The 26,042-nt window shown below is 43.6% G+C and overlaps 1 protein-coding gene across 5 annotated transcripts in view; it reads right to left on the bottom strand.

The window, feature by feature from the left end:
- Positions 1-2,722: 2,722 nt before the first annotated feature.
- The window catches only part of LHFPL2 (LHFPL tetraspan subfamily member 2), a 132,632-nt gene continuing 109,312 nt past the window's right edge, over positions 2,723-26,042 (bottom strand). For all 5 annotated transcript variants that reach the window (XM_062612432.1, XM_062612433.1, XM_062612431.1 and 2 more), the window contains 2 exons: positions 20,676-21,460; positions 2,723-3,369 (listed from right to left, as the gene is read on the bottom strand). In XM_062612432.1, the coding sequence (XP_062468416.1) occupies positions 3,113-3,369; positions 20,676-21,105 (687 nt within the window). In that variant the 5' untranslated portion in view covers positions 21,106-21,460 and the 3' untranslated portion in view covers positions 2,723-3,112. The remainder of the gene's footprint in view (positions 3,370-20,675; positions 21,461-26,042) is intronic.

Raw genomic sequence — 26,042 nt, 5'->3', positions numbered from 1 at the left:
TATGCTACAATTAAAAAAAGGTCTATGGCACTTTAGAGAATACAAGTTTAGTCTATGAAGTCTATCAAACCACAGATGTCTGAAGAATTCTTCAATACCACAAAGTTAAACTGAACTAATTGGCACACAGGTTTTAAAGAATCCACAGCAAATTCTTCTAGCTGCTATGCTGTGCTTGTACATTAAGAAGCAGTTACACTCTGCAGCCCTCTCATGGAATTAATTAAATTAGCTTTAAGCTGATACCTGGTTTAGAATTTTTTTTTTAATTTTTTTATTTTTTTTATTTTTGAAAGCTACTGCTGAGGTGAACTTCAGGAACAACTTTAAACAGCTGTCAAAGCTAATGAGTGCACCCTGCACCTGAAAACCTCATCCAGGAAAAAGGGATTTGCAATACAGACCATCTTAACACTTGCTAGAAAAACAGAACCCTGAGAAAAGAAATTCTGAATGGTTGTTTTCTGTATTTCTTCCCAGCCTGTCTTCTATCTGTGCTACGTGATGAACATGGATATTGCAAGTTAGTTGATTATGTTATTGCAGATCCAGTTGATAGTACACCAGAAACAAGGAGAAAAGCTGGTTCTTCTTGGTTACAAAAGCAAAACGGCCACTGAAAAATACCACCTTTGTACTTAAAAACTGCACTATAAACATTTTCAAGCATTCTGTAGCTCATAGCAGAGGTCAGCTAGTAATGTAAATGAAGGTTGGTCACTGTTTACTTCTAAGCCAAAGCAGTATATGCCCTCTAAACCTTTTGGAAGAACTGACCTTATTCTGACTAAACAAGTGTTTAAGCCAAAGCAGCATTTGTCACCCTTACATAGTGTCAAGATTTGTGGTGACATGGACGTTGGATTGCTACCCACCTAAGAAAAGCTAAAACTGAAGCTCTCTTTCACAATCAGGTTTTAGCTGAGTTTCATGCTACCCTCATACTTCCTTGACCCCTTGTGCAGAACCCAGAGGATCACTGCTGAGCTCATGGCCTGCCACATGCGCCAGCAGCAGGATCAGGAGGAGCATCAGGAGTGCAGCTGTGTGGAGAAAGGGACAGCCAAGTGCCTGTTCAGATCATAGATGTCTGTATCTGTGTGCCGGAGAAAGACAGGGAGAAACGTGTGGACAGGACGTGCTGGCTGTGAGTTCTGTCCTTGGACACCACTCTGTGGTAGTACATTTTGGTTTGTTACAATCTTGCTTTGTGCAGGCACTTGACAAAAAAGGTTCCAGACCATAACTTTTATTAAATTACATACTTAAAAGGCAATTAACCATTTTAAAGTAGAAAGATGTGGGTTGCAGGAGTAGGTGAATGCAAGAAGCAACTAGATTAAAACAACCCCTTTTTAATATCATTAGAAGTTGACTGTGTTGTTCAGTGGTTCAGGGATGACCTCTGTACCCACCCAGGCTATAGCTTGAAGGTGCTCTGGCCAAGGAAACATGCAGGTCCAGTGCTGGGCCTGGGTTGCTCCATATATTGGCTAGGCCAAGCCTGTGCTGCACACAGGCACTGAAGGGGTGCTCTATCACCATGACTCCTGCTGTACACCCCTGCCTGAGCCTGGCCCTGGGCCTGTGGTCATGACTGCAAAACAGCTCTCCTATTGAAATCAGCTACCTACCTGTACACTAACAATGTTTTCTTAATACCTACAAATAACTAACAGCAGACTGTAAGGGACTGACCAGGCATGAACAAGAATCTCTGGCTCCATATTATACAGTGAAGTGATAGAAAGCAATGCTGCCATTGCATGATGTTAGAATACCAAGAAGCAAGAAAAGGAGTCTAAAGTTCACAAAGTATTTAATTAGAACTACTACTCAGCTGAATTATCCCCAATGCTCCTATTGCACAGTTACACCATTCCTTTTTTTTTTAAGATACCAGAACTACTGAAAACAAATTTAAAAGGTAAGTGATGCAACACCACAAGTAGTACAACCACCTGTCTTTGATAAAGGAATGTCATTTGTGGCAAGGTCTCTTTTATTTCTCCTGACTGAGTTGGAAAAGGGTCCATACTACAAGCAGGTTAAAAAAAAACAAACAGGAAAAGATCTTGCCAGGCATGTGGAATTTGCAAGACTTCCTGAAAAAATGTGTATTTCTTGAGGACTCGTGTAGCCCTGAGTCATGAGCCACTGATCTGTAAACTAGGAATGAGTTCTCGCTGTCAAGAGAAAGAATAATACTGTTGGAAGTCCAGCATGTGATCTGCCCAGGCCAGGCTGTTGGCATTCATAGGACAATGCTCAGATATGCTCTGGGGAGTTGTCATCTGATTGGGATGTCAGGAGTTTATTAATAAAGGCTGCAGAAATATTTCTAACAATGGTTACTTCAAACAATTTTATCCGAGTCAGGTGAAAGCCGGTGTAACAGCAGCTTCTCTGTCTAGCCAATGGAAACACAATCATGTACCTGCTACGTAACAAGTGGCATACACTTTGCACTGTAAGTTGTAAGACAAATAAAGCTGGCAGGGACTCAACTTCATAAATGTTTAAAGGTCATTGTAAACTGTGTCACATCAGCTTTCCTCTCTCCAACATGTACTTCCTGTCTGAGAAGGCACTGTACTTTAAGTGAGTTTAATATCAAAAGCACCTCAGTGAAAAGGATGGTACCAAACAAGGTGGTGGTGAGGGGAGCCCTTGGAAACAAAGCCTAATTAAAATAGGCTTCTCTTTTCTGTATAAGAAAAAAAATGTGCTGGCTTTTATTATTTTAAATCCAAATTCCTCAAAGTGGACAAGGTGGGTAAGGCAATCCGATCAATCAGAATTTGTCAGTTATAACAGCAACATTCCTGCTATATACATGATTCCTCACCTCCCAGTCAGATTACTGTATTCCACTGTGTCCTGATCATAGAATGAAACTAAAAAAAATCCCCAAATATTTACATTCTGCTTTCTTGGGATTCTTTCCCTGATCCTCATTGCTGAGCAAGGGAGAAAGACCATTTCAGTAGTTCGGGGCTGGAATGCATGGGGCTCAATCACACAAATGGTAGAAAAAAGTAAGTGGATCTGCTTGACCAGTCAATGGAAAGCAGATTAAGATCCAGGCACTGGTATCTTTTCCCCACTGGAGTTAAAGGAGGCAGATAAGGTTTTTTCCTTCTTCTATTTCTTCTTGCACTTTGTCACTGGACGTGGCTATTTCAGCTTGCGCCGAGAAGACTGCACAGATGAACGTCAGAATAGTGCCACCAATAGCTGTGTAGAAAGCCCAGCCCACGGAGCAGTCTCCTAGTTTGTAAGCAGAAGCATAAGGTCCACAATAGCTTATTGCTTTCTGGCATCCCCAACCTGCAGGGTAAATTATCAAACCTAAAATAAGGAAGAGGCCTAGAAATAAAAACAGAAAGACAGGAGTTTAACAAATGACCAGTTTAACACCAAACACAACACATGTTGTAACAGTTATGCTCACTCCTAGGTACCAGGATTAGCAAAAGGCTACCCTTCCTCATCCATCCAACATTTCTTTACTGACTGGTCTCTAGTACACACCATGCAGTGTTTTATCTAAACTTGGAGCTATCCTGTGGTTTTCCTTGTGAAAGGCTTATTTCAGATAATAGTGGCCTAGTCCTAATTTTAATCTGTTTCTGCTGCATCCTCTGTTTTCACACATTACTGCTAGGCATACAGAGCTTGCAAAACATTCTAGCATCTCTACCTGTGGTTCAAACTTGCACTTTTCAAATACTTACGAATGTCTGCATCTGGTTTTGAGTTTGTGTTTAGCTAGCCCTCACTCAGCTTTATTTAGGCATCATCATAAACATTCTGACCTTTTTTCCTCTCGAGTTTTCCTACATTGATTTTCTTGCCTGGAAAAAGAAAAAAAAAAAAAAAACAAACAAAAAAAAAACCAACCCAACCCTCACACTGCATCTGCTTATTTGGCCACATTGGGACAATAGAAAAAATTCCACTGCCAGTTCAGTAAACTGCTATTGCAATGAAAGGATCCTGGAGTCAGCCCAGTGATCAGGTAAACAGTGGGATACTCAAAACAGGTGACTGACTGCTGCAGAGGGAAAACACATTTCTAGTGATGCAGGAGCAAAAGCCACAGCTTCCCATCCTGCTAAACTACCTGAACATCCTGCTGTGCTTCAGCCCAGAAAGAGAAAGCTCAGATTAGATGTTTTACTGATCTGGAGTCCCTGAACACATGATTTGTCTTTGCACAAAGATGAGAAATTTAATCAAAATGCCGAATATGCTAGTGGCTACACTCTGTTTTCTTTAAAATTTTAATCAGAAGAACAGGAAGAATTAATGAAAAATAGTTTTTGCTTAAACACAACCAGTTCATCCGGAAAATGAGCACAACCTTTCAGATCCCATAAATATTACTGGTTTATTTGTCCTGCACTGTAAAGCCCTTTATTCAACCTGGTGCCTTTATGAAAATAGCTAGTAAAGGTGCTTTCAGCCCTTCTAGAAGTGGGCTGAAAGTTGTACTTTTTATGTATGGTGCTGATTTATCTATTAGATTTCAACTAATCCCCAAATTTCTACCAAGCAGTAAGATAGAAAACAGTTCTCGGTTTTTTCCGTACAGTAAATGGTTACAAAGAACAGCTGGAAAGACTTTTTTTGCATTTTCCTCAGTTAGACTATTCTATTTTACAGTACGTTAGGCTTCTTCAATTGCTTGTTTAAAGAAATTCAGCCAGATGCAAGAAAACTTGCTCACTTGAGAAAGAAAAGCTGGGTCCTAGCTAGTAAGCAGTTCATATACACAAAATGCAAACCCCGTCATCTGTCTAAAGTCAATGTCTATAAACGCCAGACATTTCACAAAAGAAAGTCCTTCCTCCAGCATTTTTCTAACGATGACACAACATCATGAGCATGAATGAGCTAAATGTCATTATTCTCTGGGGCAGCAAAATCCATTAGTGAGTGATATCCATTCTCTGTGAAGGGATTTCATCACTGCCTACATTTCAGAACCAATGACAAATTTTATGCAGTGTTTCCTGGCTGATTGGCCAAACTACATTAAGTATAAAATACTGCTTTATCTTGGACAGACCTGGATAAGCTGTGCTGTCATCCTGCTGAGCCCCGCAGCTGTTTCAGACTAAACACCACAGTTCCTTCTCCTCTGTTCATCACTAGTTTCCTGTTCTGTGTAACCGGCATGACCACACTATGTATTTTTCTGACTGTACAGTGGTTGCCATTTTCTCTGATGATCACAAGCCTTTTGATGGTTAAAAATAACTGAGTTAAGAAGCCGGATATGAAATGCCAACATAGTTGCTGCCAACAAGGAAATGTTTCAAGTTCACGTCCCCATCACTCACAAACCAGAGAACCTGTGTTTAACAGCAAACCTGCCTTATGGCTGAGTCATAACCAGGACCAAGAAGCTACATCCTTCTCCACCAAAACTAGACCAGCTCTTGAAAGCTACTGGTTGTGTGGTGTATGCCTGAAGCTGATAAACTCAGCCCCCAAGGAGGCTGCAGCGCTGCTGTCAAGTACAGTTATCAGAAGTTTACTGAGTTTCTTTTTTTACAAGAGTACAGAGTATTCCTGGAGAAACACTGACTACAGCCCATAACTTGATAAAATACAGTGGCTTTCTCACAGATGAAAACAAAATTTGGAGAAAAGTCTTAACTATGGACTTAAATATGGTCAGACTCTCACCTGATTTTCTCCCTCAGATAGCTAAATTTGTGAAGCATATACAGGCCTAGCATAACAAAAGAAAAAAAGTCATGTTTTCACTACCAAACCTTTTACTACTCCATTTCAGTGCAGACAGAAAGTTTATCAGGACATGCACCTCTCATTTGATGACTACCTGACTCCTACTTGCTAGAAAAAGTAAATAAAGATAGAATCATAGAATCATAGAATCGTTAGGGTTGGAAAGGACCTTAAGATCATCCAGTTCCAACCCCCTGCCGTGGGCAGGGACACCCTATGCTAAATCATATCACCCAAGGCTTCGTCCAACCTGGTCTTGAACACTGCCAGGGATGGAGCATTCACAACCTCCCTGGGCAACTATTCCAGTGCCTCACCACCCTAACAGGAAAGAATTTCCTCCTTATATCCAACCTAGACTTACCCTGTTTAAGTTTTAACCCGTTACCCCTTGTCCTGTTACTACAGTCCCTAATGAACAGTCCCTCCCCAGCATCCCTACAGGCTCCCTTCAGATACTGGAAGGCTGCTATGAGGTCTCCACGCAGCCTTCTCTTCTCCAGGCTGAACAGTCCCAACTTCCTCAGCTGTCTTCACATGGGACATGCTCCAGTCCCCTGATCATCCTCATGGCCCTCCTCTGGACTTGTTCCAACAGTTCCATGTCCTTTTTATGTTGAGGACACCAGAACTGCACACAATACTCCAGGTGAGGTCTCACGAGAGCAGAGTAGAGGGGCAGGATCACCTCCTTTGACCTGCTGGTCACGCTCCTTTTGATGCAGCCCAGGATAGGGTTGGCTTTCTGCGCTGCAAGTGCACACTGCAGCCGGCTCATGTTCATTTTCTCATGGACCAACACCCCCATGTCCTTCTCTGCAGGGCTGCTCTGAATCTCTTCTCTGCCCAACCTGTAGCTGTGCCTGGGATTGCCCCAACCCAGGTGTAGGACCTTGCACTTGGCATGGTTAAACTTCATGAAGTTGGCATCAGCCCACCTCACAAGCGTGTCAAGGTCCCTCTGGATGGCATTCCTTCCCTCCAGTGTATCAACCGAACCACACAGCTTGGTGTCATTGGCAAACTTGCTGAGGGCGCACTCAATCCCACTGTCCATGTCAGTGACAAAGATGTTGAACAAGACCGGTCCCAACACCGATCCCTGAGGGACACCACTCGTTACTGGTCTCCAGAAGGACATTGAGCCATTGACCACAACTCTTTGCATGCAGCCATCCAGCCAGTTCTTTATCCACCGAGTGGTCCATCCATCAAATTGATGTCTCTCCAATTTAGAGACAAGGATGTTGTGTGGGACAGTGTCGAATGCTTTGCACAAGTCCAGGTAGATGACATCAACTGCTCTACCCCTGTCCATCAGTTCTGTAGCTCCATCATAGAAGGCCACCAAATTGGTCAGGCAGGATTTCCCCTTAGTGAAGCCATGCTGGCTGTCACCAAGCACCTTGTTGATTTTCATGTGCCTTCCAGGAGAATCTGCTCCAAGATTTTGCCAGGCACAGAGGTGAGACTGACTGCTCTGTAGTTCCCTGGGTCATCCATTTGCCCCTTCTTGAAAATGGGGGCTATATTTCCCTTTTTCCAGTCATTGGGAACTTCACCTGACTGCCATGATCTTTCAAATATGATGGCCAATGGCTTAGCAACTTCATTTGCCAGCTCCTTCAGGACCCGTGGATGGATTTCACCAGGTCCCACGGACTTGTGCACGTTCAGATTTTTAAGATGGTCTCGAACCAGATCCTCTCCTACAGTGGGCCCAAGGTCTTCATTCTCACAGTCCCTGCATCTGCCTTCCAAGACTTGGGTGGTGCAGTCAGAGCCTTTGGCAGTGAAGACCGAAGCAAAGAAGTCATTCAGAACCTCAGCCTTCTCCAAATCCTGTGTAGCCAGCTCTCCTGAGAGCTTCCTGAGTGGGCCTACATTCTCCCTAGTCTGTTTTTTATTTGCTATGTACTTGTAGAATCCCTTCCTGTTATCTTTAATACCTCTAGCTAAGTTTAATTGTAACTGAGCCTTAGCTTTCCTAACTTGGTCCCTAGCTTCCAGGACAACATCCCTGTACTCTTCCCATGCCACCTGTCCTTGCTTCCACCTTTTATAAGCCTCTTTTTTCATTTGAATTTTCCTCAGCAGCTCTTTATCCATCCAAGGAGGTCTCCTGGCCCTCCTGCTGCACTTCTTTCTGGTTGGGATGCAACACTCCTGAGCTTGCAGCAGGTGATCCTTGAATATCAACCAACAGTCTTGGGCTCCTCTGCCCTCTAGGGCTGTATCCCATGGAACCTTCCTAAGCAGGTTCCTGTAGAGGCCAAAGTCTGCTCTCTTGAAGTCCAGGGCAGTGAGCTTGCTGCACGCTCTTCTCACTGTCCTGAGGATCTCAAATTCGACCATCTCATGATTGCTGCAACCAAGGCTGCCCTGGAGCATCACATTTCCAACCAGCCCTTCTCTGTTGGTGAGCACGAGGTCAAGCATGGCACCTCTCCTTGTCAGCTCCTCTATTACTTGCAGAAGGAAGTTGTCCTCTACACAATTGAGGAACCTTCTGGATTGCTTGTGCCGGGCCGTACCGTCCTTCCAACAGATGTCAGGGTGGTTGAAGTCACCCATGAGAACAAGGGCCTGTGAGCGTGAGGCTTTTCCTGTCTGTCTATGGAGTGCTTCATCCGCAGGCTCTCCTTGATCAGGCAGTCTGTAACAGATGACTCAAATAAGCCAGATCAGCATGCCCACCATGGAAACGGCACTCCCTGGATTTCATGCTAGCTAACAGCAAGTGGAGAGGCACAGGTTTCTTCACCAAGTTTTTAGCTCACAGCTCCAGTACCAGTAACAACGGCTGAGCTGCGCAGAGATCCTTTCCTGCCTCTCCCTACCTGCCCAAAAAGGGGTGCTCAAGTAGGAGCATCAAGAGGAGCTTTGCCTTCTGCTTCTCAATAACTACTGAAGAGATGCTCACAGGCTATAGGGCTCATTTCAATGGCTCCTGCAGCTTAAACAACATAGAAGATGCTTTACCACCCACCAACAGAGCAAACCATGGGCTAAAGCAAAAACCGGCAATCCAAAGCACTTAACTGTCAAACTACCTGTAACCAGAGCAGCAGTTTCCAGAGACCCCCAAGAACAACCTCTCTGTTGCTGGGAAAATGAATGCAAGGGAGGGGAAGGAAAAATGTCCATATGCAAAGAACAAGGTAGGAGAGGTTGTGTTGCTGCTTGGAAAGTCACAGTCTGCTTCTCAACAGGCAAATGGGTTAAATGCAACACAAATAGCTCATCAGTCTCTGTGCTCTTCCAACTTTAATCTACAGAGAACTCCAGAACCATTTTATACAGTACAAAAAAGGCAGGCTGCACTTTCTACAGCTAACAGCATAGCCTTGATCTACATCTAATACATGTGCAAGCTGATGCAGTTGAACAAAAACCACTTAAAGGCCAGGCTGTGACAAGCCACAAAGGGAAAAAACATATAAAGTCTCAGCCCTGGTTTTCTTTTACCAGTGTATGAGAAAGGGCAGAGCCTGGCCAGGTCCCTTACATCTCTTTGCTTTTTTTGACAGAAGCTTTAACTGCCTCTATGCCTGCCTTTGTAGCTGCTGCTCAGCACCTGGGGCTTGCCTGCCTGTGGCTCTCTGGTTTTGGTCATTTACTTGCATTACTACAGAGCCTGGCATCTCTGCTCACCATTTTGGCCTCCAGTAGCTGATAATGGGCTTTTCAGGCATGACACGCAGAGATGGGGTGTGAGCTAACCCCGAACAGCACACCAGCAATAGCTTCATCCAATCCATCGCCTGCCGGTTACCTTTTCTTTTACAGCCTCTGCAATGAGACAGTCTTCAAAAACTGTTGAAGGGAGAGAAGCGTTTTGCAGTTGTTTGTGGACTGCACAAAGCAGCACAGGGGCACATGATGTTGTTTGCTGAAGAGTCCCTGCGGGGAAGGCAGAGGAGGGCGCTGGATGGGGGGCACTGAGCCAGAAGCAGATGATCATGTCACTGAATGAAACAAGGTGGAGAGCACAACCGGCAGTTTTCAAGGGGCTGGAAAGGGGAGCCAAGCATCCTTATCCCTGGCATTCATTTATATTCGCTGCACACAAGAGCACAAAAGCAGCTCCTGATAAAATCTAGATTTGTATATAAAAGGTGCTGTCTGGATTAACTATTCTCATTCCCATGTTTTGTGCATTTGATTCAGTTATTCTTACACTTATTCAAATATTGTGTATTTAAGCTGCACTGTGTGGCTTTCTTAGCTATTTAATGCTGTAAATTAAGATACAGGCACTTAAGCTTTTGCTATCCATAAAAGTAGAAAGCTCGAGTTTGTGTTGTGCAATTTTATGTCAGCATAGTCTGATAAAGCAACAATTATCTCCTGTCAACAGTCTTCCTTGAGACAGATCTGGCAGGAGTACAGTAAATATTAATGATAGAGATTTCTTTTACTTAATAAATCAGGTTTTGTTCTTGTCCCAGTGTCTTTGAAGAGAAGCCAATCTTCAAGAGAAAGAACACAGAACAAAAATATGCTCTGTCTGAATTAAGTTTCTGCAACAGATCCTTCCAGTTCTCCATGGCGATGTACAATAAATGAGAGTTTTCATTTACAGACAATCTACCTGTGGAATTATTGCTGTTTGTTCTCCCTGCTGGAAGGAACAAATTCATTTTGGAAACATTACAAACTTTTTTCTACAGGCTCACAGAGTTTGGGCTTGCTGTCTGCTTTAGATTTAACTGGGAGTGCAGGTTTTGCTGTACACATACCCTTGTTCCTACTTCTTAAGTTAGCTCTGTCCCATTTCTTTAAATCAGTGTGATAATTTTTCCATGTTTTCTTTATTGTTAGTTGTTACCAGCTCTCAGTTAGTTACCTTTCTTCTTAGGAGTCCTTAGAACACAAGTCTGACAGATTGCTACACAGTGCTCCCAGATGCTGAAGAATGACAACAGAACACTATTCAAGTTACTGTTTTATCCAGAGACCTCACCTAAAAATCTTTAGTATTAGTCTGTCAGCCAAGAACATTTTCCCATCATTTACTGAAGGCAATTTGCCCACATAACATTTTATTATCAGTCCCTAATTACCTGTTTTCAAAAAGAAGCCCTAAGAAATACAGAATTTAGATGAGATTTAGAATTTACTGGGATTATTAAACTAAAATATATTTCCTGACTACAACAAACAACCTATTAGACATCGGCTGTTCTATATTCAAATGACGGAGAAGCAACTTCTTTCTTCTAAAACACCAAAGCAAAACATTACAGCATACTGGGAAATATCAATGCAAATACAGCAGGCTGCGCAACAGTGCAACGCTGTTTCTGAAGACAGGGCTTTTGCTATAGGAAGCCTTTTTGCGTGTGCATTGAGAACTCTCCCCTTTTAAGGGCCTGGGACTGCAGCAAGCAATTGTTCCTCCTGGCTTTTATACACTGCAGTAGCGCTGCCAGGCTAACGTCACGGAAAACCAGCAGACCCTTCTATCGTTCTGGGCATTTGTATGTCTTATTATGTGCTGGGGTCAGATCTTAGTAAAAGCTTTTTGATTCAATCCTTGGAAGCAACCCTCGAGACAGGGGTTAAGCAGATGCTTGTTTGCTAAGCGAAGGCATGCTATTTAGTTTTGACAGTCTCCTGTGCGGCTGCTGTTGTGCCACATTAAACAACAGCATATACTAACAAAGCCAATTTCCATTGCAAAGTCTGAAACTATCTTCTCATTTCCTAGCAAAATAACAGAAGAAGCTTGTAAATGCTGCTGAAGAAACAGGAAATTAAGCAGCTGTGATCAATGAGGTGGCACTGCAACAGGCTCCCATGGAGCAGCACAACTGAACAACAACAGTTTAAGAAAGGAAGAGAGGAAGGCTAAAGGCAGGGAGGGATCAGACTTGCACAACACCATGCGGGTCGCTTCCTCAGTGGCAGTGATCCTGATTATTCTTATCTTCTGCACAACCACAGGAGATTAACACTCAATCCAAGGGGGTTGCACCAGCCAGGCAAAATAACCCTGCCTTTGCTTCTCGTACTTCCAAATATGTCAATAGGCTGAATACCTGAACAATTCAATGTGTAAAATATTTGTACAGATGTAATACCCCAGCTTAACTAAAGGGGGATTTCACATATGCAAACTGTCCCTAACAAACCGTTACGCAGCAGGAATACTACAAGGAGCTTCTGCATGCTTTTGACCTCTTCATCTACCAGCAGACAACCAAAGTGATGGCCTCCTACTCAGCAGCTGTTTAGCAGGCACTGTCAGCCCTGTGAAATGATTCAGTAATTCCACTTTAATCAGATCAGAGTTAATGAGGTGGGCTCAGGCCACCTGATGTGGTGGTCTCAGCACTCCACACTAGCAATAGGAGAAGATAAACTCATGTGTTGAGATGCTGAAGGGAGTACCAGTTATAGTTGATTCAGACCCGTGCCCCAGAAGTGCCTCTGCAGCTGCTCTCCATCCCCTTGGTGACTGCTAGACCCACTGAATGCAAGCAGCTGAAGAGGCAAGAAGGTCTTTGCCCAAAAAGAAAGGGGAGACTCTGCAAGCCCTTACTGCCTTGGAGACGGCCTCTGGCCCACTTGGAAACACTGCACAACGGAAGAAAAATTCCTACCATTAAGAAGGTCAATGCTTCCAAAAGCCTTCCAGGACTCCACACACAATGCAAGTTTACGCAAGCCGGGGGGTTGGGGTGAGTTGGAAGAATAGCTGTTGAGGATGGGGAGGGTTGCCAGTTGGAAATGCATTGAGGCAAGATTCATACCTCTATACCTGCAGCTACTGCAGAAGACTACAGTCATATACAGATTACAGTGTACCTAGGATACCCTAAGCTGAAGTAGAAGAACGAATTGTTTAAAAGTGTAACCAAGCGATGTCTCAAAACTTGCACAGGTATTTTTTTCCCTTTAAAACTGTCTCAGGGTAAGCATTTATCAGAAGAAAAAGCAGTTCCGTAATCACTGCCTTCCCTAAGCTTAGGAAAAGGGTAAGATCCCTACTCTTCAACAGTAAATTAACCATACTATTTGCTCATGCACCTTTTCCCATTTATTAAAGAAATCAAAGATGGTCATTCATAACCTAACCTATGCAAACATGTATACACTTCTTATGGCATTACTGATGTTGGGGTGTGAAAACAGGGACAGGAATACAGTGTGGGGGATCACTGGTGGGAGACTCAACCCTGAAGTATATTTTGTTATCCACAGAAAAATCCAAAAATAAGTCAGTTTATCAGCTTGATGTGGGTTGCTGTGGCAGGATGACATCATATGAGGGATCTGGGGTTTGGGTTTTTTTGCTATTGGTGTGATCTAACTGCTTGGATTTTCCTGTAACAAAGCCTGAACCTGCAGACTCCTGTTTTCAGGAGAGAGAAGGGCAAATTTGCCATTAGCTTTTAATAATTTTTATGTATGTGGTCAGAGTCCCTGTCAGGTAGGAGGGAAGGAAATGCGGAGACTCAAAGTAAGATCAGCCCCAAGCCTTGCAGTGACATCACTGACTCTGTGCTGGCCACCAGCCATGTAGAGTCATGTCACCACACTACATGAGCTCCCATGCAACGAATGCGAACCCAGCAATTAAGTGAAGTACCTTATAGGGGAAAAGCCAAATGTTTACAAGTGCAGAGGTAATGAAAGACCTCTCCCCCTGAGAGGTGCCCTGCTCAGTGTCCTGGGTTCAGCAGTAGCAGTCATTTTTTCTCCTTCTTGGTAGCTGGTGCAGTGCAGTGTTTTGACTTTCAGCTCAGGAACAGAGCTGATAACAAGGATGTTTTGGTTTGACCAAGGACTTTGTGAGACTCATGCTCTACCAGGGAGGAGGGGAAGCCAGGAGGAAGCAGAGACAGGACACCTGACCCAAACTGACCAAAGAGGTATTCCATACCACAGCACGTCATGCCCAGGATGTAACTGGGAGTTAGCCGGAAGGGCTGGGAGACTGCAGGGTTGGAGGAGGTATCAGTCGGTGCTTGGTCGGGCTGAGGGGGGCGAGTTATCGGTCAGCTGGTGCTGAGGTGTTGTATTCTCTTCCCTTGTTATTTCCTTTATCATTATTATCATTGGTGGTAGCAGTAGTGATTTGTGTTATACCTTAGTTACTAAACATGAGAGTTGCATTCTTTTCGATTCTCCTCTCTGTCCCTCCAGGAGCAGGGGGAGGGCAAGAAAGGGGGGGAAGTGAGCGAACGAATTACCTGACTGGGTTTAAACCACGACACTCAGGCACAGCTGTGAGAGCTGGTCACCTCTCACATTTTACCTTAAAAGCCAATGAAGCACTGAGTGTTTTTAATTTAGGCTTGCCCAATAAAAGGCTTGAAGCTGCTAAATGAGAAACTGAATTGTGGTGGTAAATTGAGGAGGCTCCTGAGTTTTAGGGAAGAAAGAATCAGGCCATATTAATTATTTCATCCATGAAAGAAGCAGAGGAAAAGACCCAGTACATTTCACACCATTCACCATAATCCTTTCCACTGTCATTCAACCAGTGAGTGCCATGACCTCCAAACCATCAGTTGCTTATGCTGAATCAGCAGAAAGGGAATGAAACCCACCACCTACTGATCACAGCTCTGTAAGACAGGCTGAGCCAACAACCTGCCTCGACTTAAGCAAAGAGGTAAAAGGGCTGTAGGTCATCTTTGTCATGGTGTTACATTTCCTCAGTACTGTGCAGTGGGATCTGCACATCCCACTGTACAAACAAGACCTTGGGGAGCAGGCAGCAGGAGCTGCAGAGGAACTAAGGCTGAGCAAGAAGCAAAAGGTGAAGGAGGATGCAGCAAGGGTGAATTTCAGGTAGCTTTATGGGTTGTAGAGTGTGCATCATCCATGTTGTGGAAGGAAGCAAAAGTTAAACCCACTAATTTCCTTCACCATCACACCAGACACACTGAGGACTGGAGCTAAACATAAATTAGACACTCATCCTGAAAGAGGTGATTTCATCTTTTTGCATTTGAGTGATTACATAGCATTTGTTGAGCTTAAATATTCTTCTAGTGTTTGCATCCTATATATAAACAGCAGCACCAATCTTGGCTGTAAGGCCTGGAAGCAAAAATCTGACAGAAAGGGAGCCCAGCTATCCCTCTGGGCTCTCGGGTGCAGCCAGCATGCTCTTACCTTACATTGCCAGGGCAGAGGTGTAAAGAAGTTCTCGGATTCTCACCCACTCTAGTAGACGTAAGGGATCATGGTGTGTTTGTGCCACAGTGAAACACTTCGCAGTGGGAAGCATGAGAATCTCATTATCTCACCATATAATGGAAGAGATTTATGCTTCCAGGAAAACCAGCTGCCACTTGATCACTGAAAAGCTGGTGGGGTTGTGTATTTTTCTATTGTAATCTGCTAGGTGTCTCCTATTCCCGTGTGCCTGCCTTGGTAGTACAGGAGGTGAGCTGACCACCAAATCTAACAAAACACTGAAATCTTCAGTTTATTCCTTTGAAGTTACTCCCCCTCTGGCTCAACAGCAACTTAGCACTCGAACTCAGTTTTTCTTCCCTAGCATATTCCAATATAGCAATCCCCTTTGCTTGAACTTCCAGCAGCCAAGAGTGTATTAGATGTTGTGCTGGCATTTGGCCATATAGGTTACAGGAAGCACTACACCGCAGACAGCAAAAGCAGTTCAGACTGTCAGGGTTTCCATTAGAAACACCACCCACCACCCCACCACCCCCCTTTTTCCTTTCTTTCTACCCCAAGAATTCAGAAGTCTGGAACCAGAAAAGAAAAACTCTGAGCTGAATCCAAGAGGAAATATGCTTTTTGAAAAATGCATGCTCTGCATTTTAGAAAGACAAACAAGAAGCTTCCTTGCCTTCAAGGGCAAAACCACTCTCTGTGCTCTCCTACTGCCTGAGCAACTCAGCTGAGTAACAGCTTCCATTGCCCATAGGCAGCATCGTGAGCTCACAAGGCGTTTTCTTCTTTGCTCACCAGTACAGCCCTTTCTCAGACAAAATAATGCATTTTTACAGCATGCTGCTACCTACAACCAAACATTCTGCACTGCTGTGCAACTATCATAATCTATTACATCATGCTCTGACATGGGCATTAGCAGCTTCATGCACTCCTCCCCACCCCCCCTTCTACGTTTTCTCTCCTCTCCAAGGAGAGGCCTGGCTGACCTCCTGCTTCCTTCTCAGCTTCCTCCTTCGCAGCTCCCAGTGGCCACCTTACCTTCCAGCAGCCTGGAGCCGTGCAGCCCCCGCACCACGAGCCCACCCTGAGCAGCTGGATCCTAATTCATACACCCCCACAGGCAGCTCCAATCCTCTTCCCCTGCAGATGGTTCCCATCACATGCTGCTCAGGCCATCTTCCTAATCACACAGCCTCCCAAATGGACATGGTGACCAGTAAGTGTAGCACGCTGAACTGTTTCTTAGTGCAAAAGATGTAAAACAAACTCTTCCAGGAGCAAAGACAGCCTGCTATAGACACAGCTGCCTTCCAACTGGGTTTCACTTCATCTTAGAAAACTGTGGAGAAGTTTCCTTGCATTTGAGGGTAAAGCTGCCCTACTGGAACTGAACTATTATCCAGGTGCTGCAGTAGTTTCTGATAGAGGAACCCTCAGAAGTGCCACAGCAGGGGACAGGAGAAGACATGAACAATAAAGAAATCATGGAAAGGACAGAGGAATGAATACAGGGGAGATTGTGAGATACCTGGAAAGAGAAAGCACTGCGGGAGAGACTCCACTGCTTCAGGCTGAGCACAAGCACCAGGGGAAAAGCCAGCTGAACCATCCCCCAGAAGTGCTGGAGGAGAAACTGCTGGGGTGACAGCAGGAAGCCTAAACCCGCAGCATCTGGGCCCTAGCAGACACTGTGTCAAGGTGGCTCAGGGAACCTAATGTTCCAGGCCCACATGCAGCAGCCTTTGAGGACAGAAACCACTGCTCTGTCTGACTGGACGTATACCTGTCAAAGGCATAACTGCCAGCAACGCAGCCTGCTAAGCCTCACAACAGCAAAATGCAGCCAAACTAGAGACACCCCTCAGAACGTGACTGGGACACAGCCATCTGACTACTGCAACCAGATTTCCATACGTTTGGGTTGTTGGAGTTTTTTATGCTTCTGTCAGAAACCCATTTAGTCAAGGCCCATTTGAGCTAGGAGACAGTGGACTGTGAACAGAGAAAGTGGTGAGAAATGGGTGACTCATGTGAGGCCTCCCAGATGAAGCCATCACCATTCTGGAAAGACTTTAGAGGAGAGGAGCTATTTTATCCCCTTCCAGCAAACCTGCCTTGCAATGCAACCCCACTCCAGCGCAGCAGAGCAGGAGTAACAGAAACCAAGCTCCCAAACCCAGCCACCTCCCATACCAGCACCCTTTCAACTCTGCTCTCCCCAGAGGCTTTCCAGGCAGTGTAGCTCCCCACAGGGAAACAAACACAGGTGCCAGCTCTGCCCAGCCATGCTCTTACAGGTTAAAAGAAGATGCCAACAAAAGATGTTTATGATGAACTTCACAGAGTAAACTGTGTCAGAAACAGATGCTTAACCTGTTTCTGGCCCTGTCCTAAGCTTCCCGCTTTAAGAACAGGCCTTGTTTATATTATTTAACACCAAAGTAGAGTACCCAAGCCCAGTAAGGCTTGTAAACATATATGAAACTCTTACATATACCAATACCAAGATAAGTCAATATAGGATCACCACTTATTTACTACCTATAACTAGGTGATTACTGTGAAAATTTACTTTGAATCGGTTCTTATCAGCTACCATACAATAACATGCAGCCTCTTCTAGTCTCTGCGTTTCAAGTGACTCACAGACTGTAAAAATAGAACACTTTCCCCCAAAAGACATTCAAATTAAAGTCTGCCTGGTCTTCTTTCTGCTGGGTAGTAATTATCTGTTTAATTACATGGCTCCATTCTTTGCACTCTACTGCAGAGAAAAGACGCTTTTTCAGATGAAATGATCCTCAGATAGATACCTCAAAAACTAGGGCCACTGATTACTGTTTCTACAGCTTCAGAATGAATGGCACTGCAGTCTGAAAATGACTGATAAGAATTACAGGAGTTTAAACAAGAGCCTTATTTCTTCCTTTATGGCTTTGTATTTCTAATTCTCTCTCACAAAATAATGCCTTTATTCACCAGATATCTATATGGCTCCTTCCTGCTGTCCTAAATGAGAGTTTGCACACTTGTCCGAGGACCATAACAGAAGAGATGCTGCTTTCTGTTCTGCAGTTTCACTGTAGGCATTATCCAGGTCACAACCAGTGTTGCTAGACTGAAAGATATATCCAGTGTTTGTTATTGCTTTTTCATTATGAATTCCTGGAATTAATTAACTTGTTGTATGTTTGTAATTATATTAAATCTCCACTGCAAAGATATAGAGATTTTAAATGAGATTAAGTCTGAAAGATCCTGAGTTCCTGTAGATGACTCCTCCATGGATGCATCTCATCTTTGAAAATGAAATGTTTGACATACTTGCAAATATTGTACTGATATAGGCTGATAAAATGATTTTGTGAATTCTTCTCTACTCTTATTAAAAGCATAACTGTTCACATTTGAAAGAATGATCTTATGCTTAACGTGACTAAGGCAGGGTTGTATCCAGTTCTCTTGATCGGGGCATTAGTCTATCTATCATAATGCCTGGATGGATTAGCCATACTGTAAGAACTGTCCTTCCTGAACAACTTACTTATGCAGTTTCCAAAACTCGGGAAGTGAGAAAGTTGAAATTAACAGCTGTCCTAATTAACTGCTAGAAAATAATTTCAACAAAGTATGCAGATGCTATAATGCTACTGACACAAATGTACCAGTGGACCCTGTAAAACTCATCTTGAGAAAACGAGTTGCTAGCCACAAGACACCTGGCTGCAAATACTGGCAGGCATACTTCCCATAGCAACAGTTTCAGTTAACATGACCTTTGTATTACCCAGTTTCATGCTGTGTCATTTATCTGAATTGAAAGAAGGCAAGTACTCCTATCCTCAGTACAGCTCAAAAAGGACTGGTCCATTACCTGACATATAAGAAATGCTTTATGGACCATGTTGTTTCTTCTTGAGGTCGCAAGCCTCATTACAGATAGAGGTGGTTTGATACCAAAAGAGAATTCGCATCCATATTCTCACCAATACATGCTGCTGCAAACAGGAACCTACTTTCTGCTAATCTTGATGCTAGACTAGATATTTTGAGATGGTGTCAGAGTTGTAAGTAAAGTTATCTTTTCAGTAGACCCAACTCCGTCATCCCAAACATATACTGATGCTGGTAACCAATCTCTCCCCTTCCATAGAAAAGAAATAATGTCATCTCCTGAAAAACAGGATTCATAGATTATTTCTGAAGTACAGGGCAAAGAAAGCAATAAGCTAAAATCTTCTACTGGCTAAATCTGCACTGCAAGCTGCTTTCTTGTTGCACTGGTTCTGGCAGATTCCGTAAACCAGGCATGACTACAGCAAACCTGGTAATTTTTATCTAAAGGATATTCATCTGCTAATTGTATGTCATCATGCAAGCAAATTTAGGGATTTACTTTTGCCCCAGAAGCACAAACCTTACATTGTGGGTGACATGAAATAAGCAGTACACTTTTATACTGAAGATGCATGAAGTGGAGGATGGTGACAGCCACTGTGTTTCAGGAGCCAGTGTCAGCTGTTCCCTGGCCCATACTGCTGGCTCTGGAGGGCTGCAGCAAGCAGCAAATTCAGTTTTAGCCTATGTCTCCCTGTGTGCTTAGATTAATTCAGGTTTAAACTATAAAAATGAAACCAACCAGCTTCATAAAGGTTTTAACACCTGTCATTACTTCCTGACTAGCCACCACAGACATGTTTGACCACCTCAGTGGAGATCAGGAGGGGAAGGGCTAGATGCACATTTTAAGCAAACAAGTTAAATCTTCTAATTTTTGTTGCAACAAAATGATTTTCATGAATTGAAAACATCTGCTTAAGAGCACAATCAAGAAGGAAAGAGAAGGTGGCCCTAGCCATTCCCTTCCTAAGTCTCTGAGGGCTGCCAGAGGTAGATCAGAAAGAAGACCACTCTCCTCTGGATGACCACACATGCACAGCACAAAAGGGGAAAATCTGCACATGGGACAGGTTCTCCCTGTGCCTCACTGGCATGTACAGAAAGCCAAGTATTTCTCTAACTTGGGCTGTCCAGCATTGGTTTACTAACAGTCATTTAATCTCTGTTAAATCCATGGGTTTAAGCAGAAACACCAAATCTCTAGAACCAATTCATCTTTTCTGACAAAGCACAGCTGGTTCTTGGACAGTGAGAAAAGAAGCTCACTGGGCTGTGTAACTGCAGCTGAACAATAAGCTGGCTACAGGAAGAGTTTATCATTAAGGTATTCCTTGTCAAGCTCACAGCCTTGAAGGACGCTGTTTAGCGGGAAATACTGGAGAACTGGGTGTGTGACTGCAGGCTGTTCTTATCCCTGGGGTGGTATTTGTGCTGACCACAGCCACAAAGCCTCTGAGACCCTGAAAGAACTGCCTTCAGTCCATGGAAAAAGTACTAAAGTAGCGAGAGGGAAACAGACTGCCTCAATGTATTAACTTTGTTCTCTGCTGGTAACAAAGGAGAGAAGTTTTTGTTACTGAAAAAAATTCAAACAGAGGGAAAAAGCTAAGCAGCAAACAAAAGCAACACTGGTCAGCTCATTTTGGCACACATCAGGCTGCAACTGTGCTGCCAATGTCGATGTATTACATGCTGTGTAGCTATAAATTTCAGTTGTGTTTGAATAAACAACCAGCATATAGAACTGCTCTGGGTCTAATGCTGTCTAGCTGTAGACAGGGCAGAATCACTACATTTCTTCAGCTGAATGGTCCCAAAATTAAAAACTTTAGTTGCTCTCAACGTACACGTACCTGCAATCCCTTGTAGCAGCCCACAGACATTAAAAATGCTTTTCTTCATAATACTCTGCACACACATAGTAAAGACAGACACAAATGCCACGGCACAGAGAATCATGATTCCCACAGCTAGGAAAATAGCAGTTGCCTGCCAGAACCCACTGGCAATCTCATTGAAGTTTTCGGCGTAAGGACCACAAAGTGTGTCTCGTCTAGAAAACTGCATGTGGGAGATTCTGGTGCAGCGCCCATAGATGCCCAGAGTCGGACGGTAAGGTTCCTGTGACCCCCCTGTTCTGTTGTCCACATCCTCAGAGCTTGAAGGCTTTGCTTTGCCGATCAGCCAGTCTGCGCTCATGAAAGCTATGAGCTCTGCAAAAGCCACCACAATACTCAGGAGAGTCCACAGCATTGACCGACACGTTACAATGACATGACACATATTGGTGTCCAGTGCCTGTGATCAGTGCAGCTGATGGTCTTAAAATCCAGGCACAAGGGGAGGAAAAATTTAAGTTAAAAAAAGAAAAAAAGGACTCTAAGAAAATCGCAGTAACTGTTCTGCCTGCTTTTTCAGCTGTCTCAGAGATGCCTAGATGATACTTCTCAGAAGAAAAAGTAAACGGCCCCAAGTTTTGCAAGCAGTGCAGTTATTTGTTCTTTCTGTTCCTCCTTTTTTCTTTCTGGGATGCTGAGCTCTGAAGTACACTCTTCTTTCTTAATATTCATACTGGCACATGATGTTGCAGGCTGGCGGGGGAGGCTGCAAGGACTGCCCACTGTTTGACATCACACACCTACAGGAAAAAAAGAGACAACACATCAGCAGTGAGAAAAAGTCTTCATTTCCACCCCCACAAAGAGCCAAGATCTAGTGCAGATCCACATCAAAATGCAACCGCTCTAACAAGGGCCAGTTAAGGAGAGCCTGCTGGAAACCTCCTGGGTTTGTCCCAGCAGAGTGATTAACCTCTGGCTGCCCAGCAGTACTTACGGTATCTGCTCTGCCCCATCCCACTGTGGGTGTTTGCCAAGCACTTCTCAAGCAAAGGTCTCAGTCACACCCAGTGGTCCCACCCACTCCTACCAGAAAACCATCATCTTCCTCTGGTAGAAATCACTGAGATTGCTGGCAGTTACACTCAGCAAAATACTTGTACATGTTTAAGCATTTCACAGATGCACAGCTCCTGCCTTCAGCTCGGGAAGGCAGCACGTCACGACTTCAGGACAGAAACCAGGCACAGCTCCGTGGGCCATGGGCACCTGGGTGCAAAGGGCAATGAAGGAACCTTGTTCCAACCTTCCAACCTTGTACTGACTGCAGCTGAGCGAGCACCATCCTCAAGAGGAGGCAAACAGGACTACAGCTGGGACAGCCCACCCTGCTATGTGGTGACACAGCCCATCGCTTTGAAGCCTGAGTTTTGCAGGAAGAGTGCTTCCCTGAGTTCTGTATCCAGGTTTGCACCACTGATTCAGAAAAGCATTTTGCCTGCAGGTATGTCACACAACTCATCTTGAACTGATGCAACCACCGGCAGTCTCTGGAGACTTAACACCACCGTAAACAGGAATCTGAGGAAAAACACCCCAGTTGCTGCCAAGTGGCCAAGAGCCCCAGTAAGAGCGGCTGCCAGTCACCCTGGAGCTTCCTGACTCCTCTGAATTCCCCCCTTCCCAGGGCTTTACCCAAGCCTTTATGCTGCCTTTGAACAGTAGCTGATGATATTCCCAGAGTTACACTTACCTTAATGCAAGAGGCAATCAGAGATCACTGTACTTCCAACTTGTACCCAAATATTGGCCTCAAAATAACAAATGGGTCATCGCACATACCTCTGTGCTTGAACTGAAACTCTGTCACCTGAAAGCAAGGGTGGGAGCAGGAAATGCACTCATGTTACTCCCTCTGTGATGAGAACGTAGCACTTCCAAGTTTTCCTCACAAAAAGCAAAATACCAACATTGAACTGGAGACCAGAGAGTCGAGAACCAGATCTGGACCTCACTGCTGGACTGCTGCCAAGCACAAAGGGGTCAGCAGATGCCAGGAAAACAGACATTCCCAGGTTTTTTTTCAGCTTTGTCATGGGTTTGGTATTTATTTCTTAGGAGTCTAGAGCCCAATGGTTGAATCCTAGTACCACTGCATGTGAAACAAAACACACACCCACAACTTCAACACATTCAGAATTTCATCCAGCAATATCTACTCCCTTCTGTAGTAGTTGTAGTGAATCATCCTCAAGATTTTATCCATATTTGTCTTCCTTGTCTAGATCTGCAGACTCCTTTGGTATTAGCAAACACACAGACTGAAGCTGCTCTGCAACAACTGAATTTTGTCACTCTTAGTTCAATATAATCGCATTGCCTTGAAAAAGGCAAAACATATTTAGTTGTGCTTTTAGCCACACAGAGATAACAGTTCAGCTCAGTTTCCATTCTGGGGAGGAAAAACTGAAGATTTCAAGCAACCTGACATACTGCTGACTTGCATACACCCTTTGTAATAACAGAGAGATGAAGCATCAACCTGCCCCCAAAAAGTTAATTCTCTCAGTATTTCCACTTTAAATAACAATTGGAATGTAAGAAATGTCCACTGCAAACCTACATTCTTCTTATGTCATCTGCACAATTGAAGAGAATTTAATAGAAAATGTCTTGAATTTTGTAAGAGAAATTCCAAATCTGCAGAGTTGGAATCTGTATTTCTGTGCAAGTACCGCACCCATATGAACTCCTCACCTTTGTACTTCAAGGATTTTAATTAAGGTGCAAGAGACATAGGACTTGAACACACATCATAGCTGTTACTGCTTACTCTGTACCTGCTGAACAGAAAACACTGTTTATTGAATACAGATGAGAACAAAGTTTATATTTACCTAAGTAGGTGGAAACTGCAGATGAACACTGACAGCCATAAAGACATGGCACTGACAACAAATATGGGATGCTATATTAGAATCAGAAGAAAAGACCAAACCATGGGCTTCTTTTCCATATGAAATGCAAGCCCATTAATAAATTACAGTAACATTTTAAAACAGAGTATCTTCAGAAAAGTCACTGCATAAGCAAAACAGCCTGTCTAAAGATGATATGGAGGTCATGTCAAATCTCAGGACTTCACTGGAACACATACTTCCCTGTTTTGCAACACAGGGAAAATTCACAGCACTGAAAAGTTAGTCAATGTCATTAGTAACTACATTTCAATAGATTATATCTCACTTTCCAATGAAACCTTCACAATTCAGCTTTTGCCAGGTAACTAGTCATTTATGATACAAAATGTATCTCCAGAGCAATGTACCTTTATTCATGGGTGAACTGCTTAAATTTATTCTTGCGCTAGTGATTCCTTTGCATGGGAGTGCAACTCACCTACAACTCCTTTTTGTGAGCAGATGACAGAAACATATGAAGTAGTATGGCAAGACCAGAAGAGGGGCAGGGGCCACACAAACACAACTTGTTTTCATGAGCAGACAGAAACAGAAAAAGTAGTATGGCACATGGATGAGAGGAGGGGCAGGGCCACTCCTTATTTGTGAGCAAGGAAAGACTGCACCTAAAGTCGTGAAGATAAGTTACAGTTCAGTCACACTTGTGTAACTCTTTTCTGTCCAACTCATTCCACACCTTGAGTCTCCAAATGAACCTATCCAGTTCTCAAGCAACTCCGACAGCATGTTTGTGCATGGGAGCCTTTCCAGCTAGATGACTGCACTTATGAAGCTTCCCTTCAGCACTCTGCTTGCCCTGTTTCTTCCATTTTTGCTCAACAGAGAAACTCAAGCTAGGCCCTTGCAAGCTTGAAAACCTTTAACAAGTTTCTTCCATGACAGAACTGTATGTTCTTCACAGCACGGCACTCAATATCCACTTTCCGACTATTTTGCTTTGACAGCCCAAACTCAAAATATACATGGTTCTTTAACCCCTTTGGTATTAATTCATTCAAAATAATTCTGAGGAAGCAGACTACAAAAAGTAAGCTTGCCCCTTAGTCATTTGGGCCTCCCCCTATTGCATTCAACTGTACAGCTGTGGAAGTGGGTGCCCCAAGAGAAAAACAGTCCCGCATACAAGCACTCACATAAGCTGCACACCACAGCAGCTCCCCAGTGTGAGGGTCTCAGCAGTACCATCCCACCCAACCATCGTTCCCCAGATGCACAGCTTTTGGACAGGTCAAAACAAATATTCAGCCTTATTTACTCTGGTCTCTGAATCATGCTCATGGGCAGGCTCTGCCTCAAGTGAAGACTAACACAGTGAAAAGATGTCAGTGAGAACATCAGATCCTCACTGCATTCAGAGAGAATAAAACTGAGTCCCTGAATGCAAAAATCTTTTGGTTGTTTACACTAAGAAAACAAACCATCTTAAAATATCAGCAAAACTTTCTTCCTCTTTGACAGAGAACTTCTGACAGCCAGATACACTGTCTCAAGTTGTATTTTCACATTTCTAGCTAATACTATTCAGCTGTTAACTTTTCCTATACAACACTGCTATATGCAAAGTAAATAAATAACATCTATTTTTCTGAACTAGATAAAGAAACATACTTGCCTCCATTTTGCTTACACTGCCAAACCCAAGAAGTCAGAAGCTGAATAATTATATAAATATAAAATTATAATATTTAAATTCACATTTTGATATTAGAGATGTTGAGCTGCAGGGTCTTCCTTTGGCATACCAGGCAGACAGGAAGGAACAGCTGCAAAGTTCAACTCTGAGTCAGTCACATACCACAGCTGTTTGTTTTAAAAAGGTGTCCTACAAGCAACGTACAAGAGACCCATAAATACTTTCCAGAACAATGTTAGGGCCAGTCTTTCATGTTCCCCTCATGGTTTGACTGAAGATGGGCTCAGGCTAAACCCTATAATTCAGTTTTCGCCCTTCCCAGCCTTGTTCTGTCAGCTCAAGACTGAGAATGAATCATCTTTCGATAAGTGGCTTTGGCTTGTCTTAAACAAACAGTTGGATACAATGCCACACAGACTGCTGAAACGGTCCCAGTTTGTAAAATAAATCTAGGCACAATTAGACATCTTCTTCTAAAGCTTGCTACAGTCCAAAGTACAGCTACACAGAGGAGTTCCTAAACCTTGTTTACAATACACAAGCTTGAGCATCTCATAACCCCAAATGTGCAAATCTTAGAGGCCTGGGTTCTGCTTTCTCTGAAACATTGTTCATTAGCAGTTATAAACACTGTGAAAATGCTTTGAACTGCAAGAGTGGAAGTGATTCCTATTTATGTTGATGCTTGCAGACTAACTATTTAAAACAAACAGAAAGAGGCTCACACACTAAGACTCAATTACCTCAAGCTGACTCCCACCCAGGTCG

Source organism: Pezoporus occidentalis, unplaced genomic scaffold, assembly GCF_034315485.1.
Source record: "Pezoporus occidentalis ecotype Australia unplaced genomic scaffold, CSIRO_AGI_Poc_V1 ctg16, whole genome shotgun sequence".
Taxonomy (NCBI): domain Eukaryota; kingdom Metazoa; phylum Chordata; class Aves; order Psittaciformes; family Psittacidae; genus Pezoporus; species Pezoporus occidentalis.
The sequence above is the reverse complement of the archived record's forward strand: the minus strand, read 5'-3'. Positions and strand labels throughout refer to the sequence as shown.